The following is a 17443-nucleotide window of genomic DNA, read 5'->3' as shown; positions in this document are numbered from 1 at the left end:
TATTTGCATTCTGTTGTGTTGGTAATAATCTGTGAAGGTTTACACTGGAAAAAAATGTACATATAGCACCATTAAACATAAGATATGATTTAAATTGACGACAGATTCATGTGTTCAAGCCAGTATGTGTAAACTCCAATAAGGACCCAATGACAGCTTCTGTAACAATCTAACAATTAAAATAATAACAGTTATACTGATATGATAATAATAGAATGCGGTTGATTCGTTCTATGAAATGTTCCCCTTGTTTAATATTTCTGCAATATGATATTGGACCCAGCGGTTGCTCTCTGGCTTAATGCAGCATTTCGAAATGTCTTTATTCACATGCAGCAGTAGCTTGTCAGATTACAGAGTGGAGATGACAACATGTCTATGGTAAAAGCGCTTTTGCGTTACCAAGCAGAGAGAAAGTGAGCAAAAACTGTGCAAAACAATGCATCAACACTACTTTAGTTTGCAGCACTATGTGTACACAATACTTTTTAGAGTCCGTAAGCAAAGCTGGTGTTTGTGTTGTTCTAAATGGGGCACACCCCCACGACTTCAGTGCCCCCTCAAGGACTACTTACAGACAGCGAAATAGAGATAAAAGGCACAAGAGAGTCATTTGACACAGACAGGCTGGAGGTTCATTCAGGTCAATATAAAACACGTTCACTGTTGAGAAGAGGCCGCTCAGTCAAGTGAACCCCAAGTCAAAAGAAAACACATTACTGAACCACCTAAACTTGAATTAGTGTCTACGTTTCTGCAAGACATTTGTTTTTACTTGCAAGATGGTGAGAAAGAGCAACATCAAGTGTTGCTGAATTTAAAAGACCTGAGCAACTCTCCCATAGTACAAACACTCAAAGTCATAAAAAGCAAACGTTTCTTCGTAAAAATCTATAATGTGGCTTTTCTGTTTTTTGGGGGGTAATTCTAATACAAAAGCAAAACTTTAATCACAAAAAAGACAATGTGCAAGGGGGATTTTCTTTTATTTTTTCTATTTTGAATCGGGCCTAATATTCTTCCCAGAATTATCCTCTCGACTGTAAAACAGAAACTCAAAGTTTAACTTTAACTCTCTCTCAAGATTTATGCTGGCCACCTATTTTATCCGCTTCCCTCCCCTCAAAGAAAAACTATTATTCAAGAAAATGTCAATTTCTTAAAATATTTTGAACGTTTATTAATTTAAATTGTCTCCTTCATTTCTCCATCATTTGCCCCCCATACTCTGCATCCCCGAGCAAACCCCCTCCTCTACTTCTTGTAGTTTCCAAACTGGACGGCCATTCGGCTGCTGACGCAGCGGAATGTTGCGGGCTGCACCTCCCAGTAGTTGACAGGGTTGGAGAAGAGACTGATGCCATGGTAGAAAGCTCTCTTCATTCCCGCTCCTTTGGGACAGAAGGCATTCAAATCCACCTTGCCGATGTTGTTATTATGGAGGTACACCACCTTGAGAGGAAAAGTAGAACACTTGTGGCATGTCCTTGCAAAAACATGACATGGCTGATGGTTGGTGTAGACCCACCTGTAAGTATTTCATATCTGGGAGGCCTTTGGGAACAGTGGAGAGACGATTGTTGTCCAGGTGCAGCTCTCTCAGCCTCGATACGAAGGCAAGACTTCCACCCTCTATGTTACGGATGTGATTGAAACTAAGACCCAACCTGGAGCAAAAGGGAGTAGGGGTGTAAATTGTACCTTAATTGTGTTACTGTTGATGCAGCTTGCTATTACCCTGTACGGCACCGCAAAAACACCAAACAAAAAAATTGGCGTTTCGAAAACATGTTTTTTTTAAATCGAACAAATAGCACACTAAAGTATTGTACTTAATGAAAACATACTGTAATTAAAAAAAAAAAAAAAAAAATGAATAAAATGTAAATAAACAGTTTGCGCATCATGATTATTCATTGGGCCTTGTGCTGTTCATTCTGGTGTACGGTTAAATACACAGAGTGTAATTCCCTTTGTTTTGTGTTTAGTATTACAGTAAACATCAAACACACACACAAACCAGCAAAATCCCTACTGACATGCTCTCATTCTTTCTCCAAAGTGGTCAAGCCTGTCGAAATAACAAAGGAGAACATAAACATAAAACCAAAAATTCACAGTTGTGTTTTGGTAGATTATTTATGTGCAAATTCAGTATGATCCCACAAGTGTTCTATATAGGCTTGAGGTAAGGACTGTTGGCAGGCTACTCTATTCTTTTGTTCTCCAAAATTCTGGAGGTAGTCTCTCAAAAACATTGCTGTGTGGGGGCAAGCAGTTCATCTGTCTGAATTGTCTTAAATGAAAACACTGCCTCCACTAAAAAGGTGTCATTCAATTCATTGGTGCGCAATTCCTTGGGCAGAATCTGGATTTATCACTGAACATATAATTCTTGTACTTATACTCACTTGTGCTGCCTATCCCACAAATGTGCATTCCTTTCAAGTCAATCTAATGGCAATGACTGTTAAATACTGAGATATACCAAAAAATATACATTTCCCAACTTTTTGTTTTATGCTGATATTGTTCAAAAAGTTTTAAATGCCTGTTTCTGGAGGTTACCTGTACAGGTTCTTGTAGCGTTTCAGGTCCTCCAGTTCCACAGCTTGGATCTCATTGTGGTCAAGATGAAGCTCATGAAGACTCTCAGGTAGATCTGAATGGGGGAAAAAACAAACATTGTCTCTGACAGACTCCAGTGAAATTGCCAGAAATACATTTTCCATAGCTGTTTGAGTATGGTTGAATTGACTATGCTTCATCATGCTCAAAGGTAAAACCTAAAAACCTGAAAACTGTGAGTCAACAATACCTACAATTGAAACGCTGTAACTGTTTCCACAGGATGACTCTATCATAAACATATTTTGCCTGTCAGTCACAGAGAGCATATACCTTTGGGCACGCCAGTCAGTCTGCTGTCTGATATGCGCAAAAAGTTCAGTTTCAGACCCTTGAAGGCACCAGGCTCAAAACCACTGTTCTGGATGGGGTTTGCTCCCATCTCTGCAAGAGAGACGACAGAACGTCAAGACTCTTTAATGATGAGTGCCCCAGTGGATAACGGAGAGTTGTATTTGGGATCTTTGACCTAAGCAGTTCATGTTGCCCAGTCCTGAGAAGGCGCCAGATTGCACCTTCCTGATGCGGTTCTCGTGGATCCTGATCTCCACCAAGGAGGCAGGCAAGTTCTTGGGGATAGAGGTCAGCAGATTCTTGGAGAAGTAAAGCTTCTGCATGCTCTGTAGAGGAATGAATGCTCTGGGGTGGACCTTGGAGATGTAGTTGTTCCTCAGAGATAATCCCTGTGAAAAGCAAATCAGTTAAGTGGTAGAGCCCAAATAGTCAATAGAAAACAATGTCCTGTCTTCTCTACACAATGTGGGAATTCATCAAGATGAATAGTTCTCCACCTGAAACATAGAGAGACAGACTAGGACTGATGTAATGAATCCAAAAAAGAGCTTTTTGCATAATATTTGGTCTGCCAGTATTGGTCAGTTTTACTCTCTCCAAAATGAGAAGAAATAGTGTGAGGTTGATAACTCTTATTTGGCCTTAGACCTCATTTTTTAACACAATTTAAGCTGTCACAGAAAAGGTGTAGTCTATAGGACATTTAAAACACAGAAATCTAATTCTCCTAGGAAGTGGAGGTTCTTCATGATATTTCATACTAGCGATGAAGCCAGTATAAGGTGAGTCGTGACACAACCAGCAGAGCTCAATGTAAATGCGACCTGACTGCATGATTGTCTTACATATAAATTGGTGAGGCCCTTGAAGTCATTCTCTCTCAGCTCGGTGATATGGTTGTTCTGAAGATCCAGGAACCTGGTGTCAGGAGGAATATTACTTGGCACCTCACTCAGACCTGGAGACCAACATAAACACAGAAGGGAGCCACAGTCCATTAAACACTTCCACGGGTAACTTGTGAAGCAAAAGCCTTAAAAGATGGTTTGAGTTCACTGTGCCACCACTTATGATATCCAGACTTAAAGGTAAAGAAAATAAAGAGTTGGTGTGTTTTAAAGGCCTGCGAATTAAACCAGTCACAGTGCCACACAATGTCAAATGAGCGCTTTGGGTTTCTGACTCATTATTTTAATGAGAGATGGACGTAGGCACAACCATGGAGGTCACTCACAGACGTCAAAGTAGCACGTAACTGGTTGGATGCTTATAAAGACATGCACACTTGCATACACACACATACACACACCAGATGTTTTCCGTCTGGTCTTCATTAAATCAAAGTCACAAAGACGGCGATTTAATAAGTACCATCAGTAACCAAGCTTCTGTTAAATGAAAAGGAAACAGCACAAGCTGGCACTCTGTCGGTTGTGCGTTATCGCGTGTGTGCTGAAGTTAGCACTTGACCATTTAAGTGTCTTGTTCCAGCTGCAATAGAAAAAAATAAGTACACGAAACAGTAACAAAGTGCAGTTGATGACATCAGTGACACCATGATTTGTTAAGAAAGCAATCCAAGGGCACATATAGAGACAAATAACCATTGACTGTCACGATGTACTGTAAGTAAAGTCACACGACCTGCACTGAAGTCATGCAAATGTACCACGACACCATCACTGACTATATTTACTGCACATAAATATGTCTCAAGGCACCACTATGTTATACTCTATTAACCCCTTGAATATTCAGATGTTTAGAAATACACCTTTGCCTCAACATTTGAGTTGAATGGCATTGTGTTGACTTGATCGTTAACCACATCACAAAGAAAAGTGCATGTGTGTGTATCAAATTCAGTCAGTTGCTCAAGCGAACCTCATCTGGACCGCGTGTATGATGCAAGCAGGTCAGCTTGGCAGCTCGTACCAGCTGTCCCATCGGGATCCGGCATTCCACCAACCACATCTACCAGCCACAGCTGTCCGTTCAGAGTTAAGTTTAGATACGGCTTTGGCTGGAACCAGCCGCACCCTCCCTTTCACCACCAGGGATCGAACATCGCACTGCTGTCCAGTTTCGGTTCAAATCCACGTAAGCAGTACTGAGAAGGATTCAAGTTGCAAGCTGGCTTTAACCCGAAAGTAAATGCAATTTTGTATTATACCGGTATTTCCAATATGTTCATAAATGTTTCTGACTAATGGGGTGCTCCGGCAGTGTAATCTTATCAGGTGAGTTGAAGAAAAAAATGTTTATCTGTGCCAGAGCAGCTTCAAACGTGGAATGCAGCATCAAACTTAATAGTCCGTATAAACTAAGTTGAAGAAACATTCGAGAAGCACACCGATCAAAATTCATCTCCAGCGACCTAAAACCCCAAACCGCAGTTTTCACCCGTAAAACCACACAGCGTAAAGGCTTCACCACAAACTGACAAAACTGGCACCTTGTCAAACCCCAGCGCCCCTCCAGACAAATACTCAACATCGTGTGGAGATGCACACGGAGAGGAGACAGACGCCACTGCCGAACACACATCTGTTCTAAATAAGCATTCAGGAAATTATATGCTTCCACATTTATCCTCTGCAGAAACACCAGGGCTCCACAGTAAATACAGAGAGTTCACAAAGTGATGAATCAACAGAACCATTATGTCGAAACAGAAACTAGGAGAACGTTGAGGAGCTTCATACCTGTGTATATGGCAGATTACAGTATTTTTGGTCCAAGCAACAGTGAGATTCAAATTTAAATTGGAAAAATTTGAGAATCATTCATTCAGGAGCTGATGGGATGAACGTCATGTTTTATGGAGTTTCATTGGGAATTTTGACTGATTCATCATTTTGACTTTTTTCATTCATTTAAAAAAATGTGTTCCCATCTCTTCTGAATCAAACGCTGACCTGTGATCCTACCTAAAGTAATGCTTATAGACAGAGCTGGGCATTCCGCCTATGTGACGGACCGGTCCGCCTATGACGGACGCCCATTTTCTCGGAAATAAACGGGAAACTTAAAAAAATAGCTTCCATGCCACGGTGAGTGTTTTGTTTCAAATATCGGGTGTGGGTGGGGTCGGAGACGCTAGTAGAAGTTGGTCCAAGTTGGTAGACGGAAACGCTAACGGAAGCCCCTTTAATATCAGAGGCGGACCGGCCTATAGTGATTGATATTTGGTCCGGCTGGACAAAAAGGCGGATAGACGGACGGCGGAAGGTTACCACGACTGCAGACACATTTTTGTAAAATGCCCGGCTCTGCTTATAGATAACGTCACATGTCCAAATTTGGTCAATTTCATATTTTTTCGCAAATCAATACTATTGGTCAGACCCCACGTGGGTATGTAATTTTTACAAATTATTGACCAATTCACGTGTTGGAAATGACTTGCTCTCTTTGACAATGGAATGGTAATAGCTTGACAAACATGGTTTGTTTTTTTGTTTCCTGAAAAGTGGTGGTTCTGGAGTATATTGTACGCGGATTAACCATTGTGATGGAAATGGTTTGAACATAATGTCTTTTATCTTGGTTATGGTCATCCAAATGTTAAAGTGAAAGCATCTGGACATCTTCAGATCGTTGAAGTCATTGCAATTTGAATCCAAAAGGGAAGTAGAGTATGAAGATATGTTTTCGTTTTTAAGTGAAATGTCTTTAAAAACCAACAGGTCCAATTGGATTTGATTTATCTTCGGTCAAACTGAGCACTACACTTTCCCACTAAATTCTTGGAAGAACCCATTGACCTGGACATGTCTACTCCCATTATATACTGTGAGTGTCTCTTATTTGTCCAAGACCATACTGTTTTTCTCTCCGCTACCCTCAATCATTCACTCATTTGACTTTCAACTTCCTCCAGTTCCCATCAAAGCTCCACTTATTTTCCTCATTTCCCACTCAGTATCTTTACTCAGAATCTGGAACAGAGAATCCCTGAAAGAGATGCCTTCCCTAGTCAAAATACACTTACCCAAGGGATAAATCGGTTTGATATTAGAACAAAAGACGTCTTTGCTTTCTGGAGTTGTGAGAGTCATGCAACGCTCAGACTTTCAGTCAGCGTGTGACTCAGTTGTGTTTCGCTCATCATTCCCATGGGCCCGTTTGAAAACATTGCACATTTTGTGTTGACAAGTATCACAGCTAGATTTCCTTGTTATAACCCCCCCATGTCCCCACAACACAAATACACACACTTACTCACTCACTCACACAAACACACTCACTGACCGAGGTCAGAGCACTGGACCACTTTGAGTCGACACTGGCAGCCGAAGGGGCATGTGGGCATGTCAGGAGGGGGCAACTCTTCAATGGCTGATCCTTCTTCCTCATCCTTCATCATGGCCTTCATGTCAATGTCCAGACTGTCCAAGGCAAAATCCCAGAAGCCTTTCTGCTCGAACGGCAGGGCAGCGGACGGCGATAGCAGCTGGGCCACGCATAGTAATAGCAGGAAGGAACAGCAGGACTGCATCTTTGTTTGGGACACCTTAAAAGAAAACAGACAAAGTCAAATGAAGAGGAGCAGAATTTGATATATTACAAAGAAGTCAGCGCTAACGTTTCATAAAGGTTTGACCTGGCTTTGTTGACCTGTTTTTATTCGATCTGTATTTGTGTTTTTTCATTTGAAGACGCATTTCTAATATATAATAACAAAAAAAAGGTCAAATCATGCAGCTCCATAGACACATCACACTGTGTACACGGCTAACATGTTCACATGACCTAAAATGAACGTGTTCCCACCCAAAGACGGCGAGAGGTAAGCCAACAGCAAATGTTTTTCACTTTGCCTTCTAACAGGTCAATGATAGCTGGTGCTTGGTGAGCTAAGTATAGTGATTAACGCACTTTGTAATAATATGATACAGTCTGATGAATCTAAAGTACACATCTCAGAAGTTTACACTGCACCAAGAGGGACCCAATAATCCATTCGGGGAAGCGAAGCCACTGCAACCACAAAATGCCGGCGTCTGCTTCCTGCACACCGAGCTGAGGTCAGGTCTCTTCGTGGCTTTGGAGGTGGAAATTATTGCAACGGTGCAGCCTTACAAAGATGCAATTCATTCACGGAGGAAACAGGCCAAGAGCAAGTGCAAGTGTTTGTGTTCTTCTCTTCTAGCAAGTCAGCAAAAGCTTATGTCAGACTGCACATGAGATCTACAAGCATGTGAGGGTATGTGTTGACTTGATTTATTCTGCCTGTGCTGATTTGACAAACACCCAATTTGTCTAAATCCCTAGAAATTTAAGAGTGACCCCAGTGCTGAAAGTGTTGCTCGTTAGCATCAATGCTAATCCAATGAAGCAAAGCGCAGCTCGTAAGCATTGTCGTGTGAACTGATTTTCTCATCCACAGCCGCGTAATTCCATAAACTGCTGGAACTGGTGCCAACAGCCTGAGCCTGCATGCCATCCGCACCAGCAGCTCCTTCTGGTTTGCAACATATTCAACATCAAGTGGTGGCACTGACAAGTATCAGAGGGATGATAACATAGCAATTTGGGGTAGATAAATAAATAAATAAATACACTCAATAGTTCCAACAGGTGGTGTATTCTACACGGGTAGGTTTTGTTCACGTGATTTTACGGTACATGACATTTTGTGACTTTTGGGGTTTATTATAATTGCAACTTTATGAAGTATATTTACTATGTTCAATATAACAACTATAGCATTTGTATCATTATACAGTATGTATATCATTTAAATCCGTAATTTTCAGTGTGGTACCATTACCACTAGTAGTACACAGGTACCCTCTAGTGGTGCATGAAAGAATCACTGCCCAGGTACAGCTCAGTTGTATTTAACTTTTAAATTCGAATCATTTGCATATAATCTTTATGAGAGTTTTTAAACGTTAATTGAGGTTTGCTTTTTTTTAAACATTTTAATTGAGCCGTGATTTAAGTATATGGTTTTTTCCTATTCTCCTATACTGAAGCGAACTGCATAATGATACAGTGGCTTACAATATTATTAAATATACTTCTTGGGCATCAAACCTCGGTCTCATTTTTGATGCTGTATTTTAATGTTGGTCATTATGGTGACACTTTGGGCGCCAAGTTTTTTTTTTTTTTTTGGTGGAGTAGTACTGGGAGTAAAAAGTTATTGCACCACTGCTTTAAATCATTAAGCTAAATCACTGGCATGCCATAAGAGGATAAGATTTTCACCGGTTTACGGTACTTATGTGTTTTATATCATTGGTGTACCAGCCCTAACACATATAGCATGCTACTGTTTTGTGTACTTTGCATATACAAACTTTGTTGCACACTACTTTCTATTACAAGGCATGTTTGGTTCATTTAGGGCGCAATTAATTAGTTTGGCTTCTTACAACAATGTCTTTGTCAGTAAAATAAATCTTTAGATTTCTGTTCACCACAACCACCTTCGCAAGAATGGTGAGATGGGAGGCCAAAATAACAGTTCGTTCTTTTTTTTTAACTTTAAATGAGTAAGAAAAAAATATATTGCATGACGTGGAGCCGATCTGCCCTTGCAAACCGTTCCCTGCAATATAAATAGCAGCCAAATTATACCGTTTTGCAGCAAAGAAATAACAGCCGTGGCCTTGGCTTGGTCAGAAGAATGAAGCCAGCGGGACACGGCCACGACGACACATTTATTCAGCATCGCACAATGGCACACAGAGAAGAGCTGCAACACAACACCAACAGACACCTACAATTTCTGCAACGTGTGCAGCTGAAAATTATGGGAGACATCACAAATATATTGTCAATCTAAAAATGTGCGCCCTAATCAGAGGGTTTTCGATGGTCAAACCAATGATTTGTCTGCCGTTTGTCGGGATGCGGTGTACGATGTTGGCTGACAAGAAAAAGAATTGGAAAGAGGAATAAAAGATGGAAAGGAATAAAAGCAAGCAAGAACTTGTTAAGAAACATGGCTACTGTTAACTATTCCAGCCACTCTGGCTGTGATCATTTGTTCTGTATGAATTATTCCTCTCATCTCTACATCCAGTTTAATTCTGAAGAATAGAAGGAGCCAGCAACAACTGGAAAAAGAATAGACGTGAAATAAATAAATAAGATGTAAACCGATGAGACAATTAGGCACCGATGGGTAAATTATGAGGTCCGACAGGGAATTTATTCCTCACAAGACAAATAGGAATTGGCTGATGAAACATTGGACTAATGTCAAGTGAGCCATATACGTATATAACTCCGTCCAAAATGAAACCAATAAATTGACCACACATGACCACGCCTCAGTTAAGCTCTTTTGGAAAATGCGTGTGTCTGTAATTCTCAAACATCCACATGCTTTTAGCCCAACACAAATTGTGATTTTCATCCCCAACTAAGTGCAGGAAGAATCCCACATTCCTATTTTCTCTTCAAACCACAGAGATTTCCTCACTGTATCTTCCTGCAAAAACTCAATTTCAATTCATGAATGTAGACATTTTTATAATAATATCTGAAATTAAATTGTTGTCATTCCCACTTGGCAGGTTTTTCCCTTGTCAAGCTCAATATCTCTTTAGGCTATATGCCGCCTGTGTGAAAAGTATAATCACCCTGGCTTACAGCCCACTGTGGTGAGTCAGGGGAATCACGTGAAGGCCTGTCATTTAACTCACATTGTCACACTACTCATCACTTGTGATGTGATTCAAACGTCAGGAAAGTGGCCCAAAAACGGTAATGTTGGTACTTTTCAAATGCCTTTCAGAGAAGTGTTTTTCTACCTCTCGGTTCCTCAAAAGTGCATATAGAATGTAGCCTCATTCATCCTCTCACACAAGGCAAATAATATGCTGCATTTGAATCAAAGCTGAGTATCATCCACACCACAAGCAGCTGAGGTTTCAGAAAGGATGCCATTTTCCCAATTTTCTATGGCACGGTTGCCAAACCAGCAGCAGATACAGAGTGGAAGCGCAGTCAAGATTGGGTCAGAAGCTAAGCAAAAGCTGCCACGTCATTGGTCGCCTACCCTGGGAGGATGGAAAGTCCAGATGGAGGTAAGATATGGTAGGGGTGTTTTTGTGTGGGTGGATTTTGGTAGGTGGGTCAGTCAGTTCATAATAACATTATTAGTTGTGTCGGTAAGTTAATATTACCATACCTGTAGGTCATCCAAAAGGGTTAGGTTATCCAATTTAGGGAAACCTGCCACGTCAAAGCTGAAAAGTGATTAACACACGGGCAGACAAAGTGACCGCAAAGTGCCAATTGTAGCTTTGACTTTTTATTGTTATGTGGCGAGAAAATCTATTCATGGCCTGGGTTGGACCAAGGAATTTTATGATGTTTACAGAAAGTGTTTTGTAACAAGTCTGTGTTATTCTGAACAGAAATCCAATATAAAATTCAATCCAATAAAGCTAGAACAACACAAACCTAAAACTCACAAGTATTCCCCTGAGGCCAAACTCACCACCACTTGCATGCACTTTGATAAGGTGTTTTAGTCCGGAAAAAAATTCGGGCTTGGTTGAGCTGACCTCTCAATTTTGTCCAACACACACAAACGGTTGGGCTGGAAAGTGTTGCTGTTGCTTCTTGCTGCCTTTTGTTCAAAGTCACATCTACATTAACTAGAATTTATTTCAGCTCACGCTGCTCGTTATTATTGCTTGATCTGATCAATATGTGCATAGACAGGTGTTGCTACTGTCCACTTTACTGCTGTAACACTTAAATCTCCCCAATGTGGGACTAATCAAGGCCTGTTTTCTTCTGTTCCATTCGATATCGTTCTCTTCTTTTCACACACCTCCTCACACAGGCTGAGCTAGGCGGGTCCTGTAGCAGGCTCCGGGTGGAGTAAAGTGCCCCAGCGGCTGTAATTTGGTGACTGCTGCCCCTAAAAAAAGGACGCCTTTTTGGCAGCTCCTCTGAGGCTGCCAAGCTTGGATGTGGTGGCAAGCTGCAGGGAGCGAAGCTTCATACGAAAGAACCAGAACAGCCTGTGAGATGAGCCCAATTGGAAGTACTTTGGAGTGCTGGCGGTTATTCGTGGTATTATCGCCGAGGACACTTGACTTTGAGATGGATGCTGAGAGAGACAGGTGAATGGCGACACACTTGTGGGAGTGTGTTGGGAAAGCCTCAGACTGTCTAATAAGCGGGGACAGTAAAGAGACAGGAAACAGACACGTTTCATTTACAGTGTCTGACCAGTGTGCCACCACACTGTTTGCTCTGTCTTTGCACAGTTAAGGTGACTCAATGGCATGACTGGCTCATACGGTGGACATGAGGTCATGGCTAGAAGACCGAAGGGGCCACCGGGAGAGACGGTGTTTCTTTTTTTATTCTTCCCCATGTGACACCTGAACACAACATCAACAGATGTATATGTAAAGAGAAAAAAAGGCTGCGGCAATTTTAAGAAACACAGATGGGAATGTGTGAGTTCCAAACATTATTATTTTGTCTTTACGAACAGATTGCGCCAACTATGTGTGGATGAATGTGGAATAAAGGTTGAAAGGCAGATGCGAGTGATTTTATCGAGGACACCGACCAGTGTCTTATCGGACGCAAATGATTACAGTGCAGTCCTTTGGAGGGAAGTTACAAAAAAAAAAAAGAGAGAATAACAAAGTAAGAGGTATTTTTGTACTCCAAACTGTGAGACACCTGTGAATATGATTTTTGAAAAAAAAAAAAAAAAAAAAAACAGCAATTTGTTGAATTGTAGGAAATGCACCATGCAGAGAAGTTGTACTTTAATCTCTCTTGCTTCTCAATGATGACAAGAACCAAATAGTTTACATTAATTTTACCCGTTCCAAATTCCTGTGGAGGCCTGATAGTGGTAACAGATACAAAAGTTACAATTAGAGGATTATGTTACATCAAATTGAAAAAACAACAATATTATCCCCTACCTTTTGAATAGAGCTCTGATATTAATTCCAAATTCCAAGAGTAGGTGGAACAGCGTTGCCTCCCTCTGTGCGTCAGATTATCCTGCAGATTATTGTTTTTATATGTTCATCACATTCAGGGATTATTACAGTATTTCTATGTGTTCCTCTGACATCCAGCCTCTGCTCCTCCACCACCGTGTGCCACTGAGAGCCGAACCAGGGCTTCCAGCCCATAAAGTCAACGAGACAGCCTCCTTTCTCGCCTTTTTTGGGATAAAGGAGGGGGAGGAGGAGAAGTGCAGTACCGCTTTTGCTTTGATTCCTGTTGTAGGGGCAAAAATGTTTTCTAGTTAGAAGTCCTTCCAACAAGAAAAGACAACATTGATGACTGGGCGTCTTCGCAGTGATAGATTAAGATACCAAAGCATTAAGTATGTTTCTTGTAAACTGATGAGCACCATGGTAGAACTCCGTGTCTGTCTATGGCGTGCTGATTGCTGTCAACAAGACAAGCACAATCCTAAAACAAACACAATTAAAACACAAGGATAACAGGATATTGTTAGTGGACTTAAACGTTCTGCGACGATTGGAGTCAAGTCAACTCATTACACAACAATCAGCAGGTTGGCATACAGTCAACAACTCTTAAATAGATAAACAAAGAGCCTTAAAGGTGTTATGGCCACTCCCAGTGGAAGTTTAGTCAAAAACTAAACATAAAACAAGGAGGAATGCATGTGGCGTATTTAAAACGAACACACAACCTTGTTTTTGATTAGCTGAATGCTATCAAACAATGCAAAGCACCATAGACTAGCAGCTAACGAACAGCATCGGTGTCACAGCATTATTACATTTTACGCGGTTCGGAAAGTGGAAGGATGGATGGATGGAAGGAGCACAAACGGTGGAGCAACACATGTACACATAAAATAACAATACTCTCACAGGCATATATTCTTAATCCTCTGTGAGGCACGATCAATATTACTGTGGCCTATTGAGGACCTGCGCCACACATTTCCATATGTCTGTATCATACTCCCCCCCCCAGGTGGCCATGGCAGTTACACCAGAAGAAGCAGCAAAATGTCCGCTGAATTGAAGCAAAAACGTTTGTTGTTGTTGTTTTTCTTACAACATATTAAATTATGTTATTACTGTAGGTTTTTATCAAGTACAATATTATAGAACGGTGGCTTTCAGGCTGTTTATATGGACTTTCACCTCCAAAAATGCTTGGCTCACTATAATGGCAAACATTAGAAAACAGCTGCGTACTTAAACATTCTTAAATAGTAAGTCAATTAAAATTTATTGCACAACGTGCACAAAAATCACACCAACATCAATGTTTGAACATTTCTATAAAATATAATGCAAATTGTACTGTGCATACATTGTACTTAAATTGAAATACAACTGAGTTGTACTTGATAAATGTGCTTTACTCGATTTAAAGTTGTTTATGCACAGCTTGAATATTTAATTCAATGATTTGTCCGTGTGCCACTGGAGGAAGTCTGTGAGAATATGCATTAGATATTAGATTGTAATTGATCTTAGTAGTTGCATTTTTAGATATACAGTATATATTGTAATGGTAACGGATCTGTAATATTGTGGCTGGTACGCGTATTTACAGTAAGTGCTTTGTTTGTTACTTTAGGAAGACTGTTTTTATGCATACCAGTCAACTTTGTACAGGTGGAAACACCTTTTCAAACATGTACGCCGAGGGTCTTCGAGGGTCTTCCGTGCTCTTCCTCACGCATGCACACAAGACACCCATGTCAAGCTGTCACAAATATCCGCAACATCATGTTTACTTTTTTTTTAAATTAAAGCTGATTTCCGATTACCTGTCAGCAGCCATTCGAAAATAATGTGTAAGATTATATATACAGATATGTACGGGATGTCGGGTAAGCTAATGCCAAACAAAATCCAAGTTCAAGATAAAAAAAAAATGTAGCTTTACTTAGTCTAAATTGCTCATGCAGTAACCTATATGGTTGTTTAACCGTACTTTAATCCATGGAGAGGACATGGTGTCACCTCCAGGCTCCATTAAGAAGATGGATCAAATGTGGGATAGTGGTGATTAACACTTCTCGCTGCTTTCTCTTTGATTTTGTCCTTGCAGGATGAATATTCACATCCACTGGCTCCCCGATTTCCTCTGTGGTTTGCCAGCACCCAGAATGAGGCAGTTTGGCGAGCCGCACCATATGGGAGATTTTCCCACCTCGTCCAATATGAAGCCACACAAACATTTTTCAACTAGCCACACATTGGCCCTGAGCGCGCACCGCTCTGGCCTTTTGAATGTCACATCATATTTTTTAGCCTCACTATCTAGTTCAACAGCGACTTCCTGTTCCTGTCTTACAGTGGACAATCCACTGTTGCAGGCCAGCCTGGTGCTATGATGGGAGATTGGCAGGGATGGATTTTGGATGAAATCCTTTGCAGACAGCATTCTTCCTCGAGCTCTCATTGTGTGGCTTCTGGCACATGTTGTATTTCACTGTTTTGTTTTGTTTTTTTTAAATCCAACTCTGTTGCTCTCTTACTGTGGCTTCGATGATTATGGTGTTAGTCTGGAGCTGGAGGGAACGGCATCCAAATGTAACTTTATTTATCTCTCTCCCTTGGGTCTCCGTGTATTAGTGCACCCGCTTGTTTGCTCTTTGGGTGATCATATTCAGTCAAACCCAGAATTACTCATATGTGTAATGTAAATGCGTATGAGTTAAATGTGTTCCTTTTAACAGGAAATGACACAAGAATGGGGCAAAATGTCTTAAAACGTTGTATGACAGTAATCCACATGTTCATTGTTGTTTACATTTGAAATATTTTGAGGAAACACACTATCTTGCATTCCCTGCCCGACCCTTGTGATGATGAGAGGTATAGATAATGGATGGATGGAGGTATATATATATATATATATATATATATATATATATATATATATATATATATATATATATATATATATATATATATATATATATATATATATATATAGATAGATAGATAGATAGATAGATAGATAGATAGATGACACTGAGCATGTTCTCCCCGTGCCTGCATGGGTTTTCTCCGGGTACTCCGGTTTCCTCCCACATTCCAAAAACATGCTTGGTAGGTACACTCTAAATTGCCCCTAGGTGTGATTGTGAGTGCGGTTGTTTGTTTCTGTGTGCCCTGCGATTGGCTGGCAACCAGTTTGGGGTGTCCCCTGCCTATTGCCCGATGACAGCTGGGATATGCTCCAGCACGCCCGCGACCCTTGTGAGGATAAGTGGTATAGATAATGGATAGATGGATATATATATATATATATATATATATATATATATATATATATATATATATATATATATATATATATATATATATATATATATATATATATATATATATATATATATATATGTTTTTTTATAGACGTTAGAGGTCACATTAATACGGGAAGTTCTGATTATTCATAAAATACTTGCCTTTTAATAGGGGGTGTGCAGACTTTTTATATTCACGAAGGCAGAATTTTTCAGCTGCCTTTCTCTGTTTGAGTTACTCTCCTAACAAACATATGAAGCTAAACATACACGGCATCTAAGACTAAAAGCACCATGCTGCTCTCTTGTGAACTTTGGGTTGGCCATGATGAATTAAACATCTGCTGGATGGGATGTGGGTTTAACAGCACTGTCACACACATTATGAAGGATGGCAAGCCTGTCAGATTTGAAAATACCCAAATGTGACAAGCCGCGAACGAGGAGGTTGGCGGATTGAAAATCAGAGTGGAATGAGTGCTAATACACTTTGGTCCTTTTTTTGTGTGAAGCGCCTCGCCTCTGCTTAAATTCGCAGCGACTGCTGCATAAATGAGAATGAGCAGTTTCTTAAACAGTAATACGCTGTTGGCAAAATGACTGTACAATTATGGAGAATGGAAGCTGCACCACATGCGCCAGGCTGAAAACGAGAAATGTAACATGTGATTACTCTCCCTGGCAGAAAGTGTTTAAATGTAAATGGTACAAAAGCAGCTTTGTAGCGTTTTCAATGCGGCTTTATTTCAACTCGATTCTGCTCTCCCTGTTTACTTAAGGATCTGCAGGAGACCGTCTCTAATTTGCAAAGCATGAATTACTTGCATTTACAGTAGAACTTACTGAAAGCTAGCATTTGATAGTCTTCATCCTATTTCTGAATGATCTTCGAGGACGTGCCACAAAGATTAGACAGCTTCAACACTGATTTGTGTAGCTGCTTTTGAGTATTTGTTGAATTGAGCACATATCGGCTAATTACAACCAATGCTTCTGATTGTGTTGGAATCAGTACCAGTAATGAGTAAATAAAAAGGAGATTCCAGCTGAATTATTGCTGAAGTCCAGAATATCAAAATACTCTTTGCTCTTGGACCCAGATTGCTTTTATGTACTCTAATTCCCAATTCCATTAGCATTAAGTCATCATCATTGAGGCATCGGTCAGGTGACTCAAATCCCAAAAAGCAGACTTTCTCAAGAAGGAGATTTGTCGGCAAAAATGAAAAACTAAGGAGCACAGGAGTAAAAGATGATGAGGAG

At 40.5% G+C, this 17443-nt stretch overlaps 1 protein-coding gene across 1 annotated transcript; it reads right to left on the bottom strand.

Moving 5' to 3' along the window:
* Positions 1-298: 298 nt before the first annotated feature.
* On the bottom strand, positions 299-13021 carry bgnb (biglycan b). Its single transcript, XM_086043124.1, has 8 exons — positions 12846-13021; positions 7177-7438; positions 3768-3880; positions 3098-3311; positions 2902-3012; positions 2569-2662; positions 1529-1667; positions 299-1452 (listed from the first exon to the last, which is right to left on the bottom strand). The coding sequence occupies exons 2-8, from the start codon at positions 7421-7423 to the stop codon at positions 1255-1257; spliced, it is 1116 nt and encodes a 371-aa protein (XP_085899250.1). The 5' UTR covers positions 7424-7438; positions 12846-13021; the 3' UTR covers positions 299-1254.
* Between the last annotated feature and the right edge of the window lie 4422 nt (positions 13022-17443).

This window comes from Filicampus tigris, chromosome 1 (assembly GCF_054856515.1).
Source record: "Filicampus tigris isolate MCC_2025a chromosome 1, RoL_Ftig_1.0, whole genome shotgun sequence".
Lineage (NCBI taxonomy): Eukaryota > Metazoa > Chordata > Actinopteri > Syngnathiformes > Syngnathidae > Filicampus > Filicampus tigris.
This window is presented reverse-complemented; position numbering and strand designations above follow the sequence as displayed.

Coding starts and splice junctions, on each gene's coding strand:
- bgnb (XM_086043124.1), bottom strand. CDS start 7,423: ATGCAGTCCTGCTGTTCCTTCCTGCTATTACTATGCGTGGCCCAGCTG. Junction 3,013..3,097: donor GGGCAACATGAACTGCTTAG/GTCAAAGATCCC, acceptor TCTCTCTTGCAG/AGATGGGAGCAAACCCCATC. Junction 1,453..1,528: donor CAGATATGAAATACTTACAG/GTGGGTCTACAC, acceptor TTTCCTCTCAAG/GTGGTGTACCTCCATAATAA.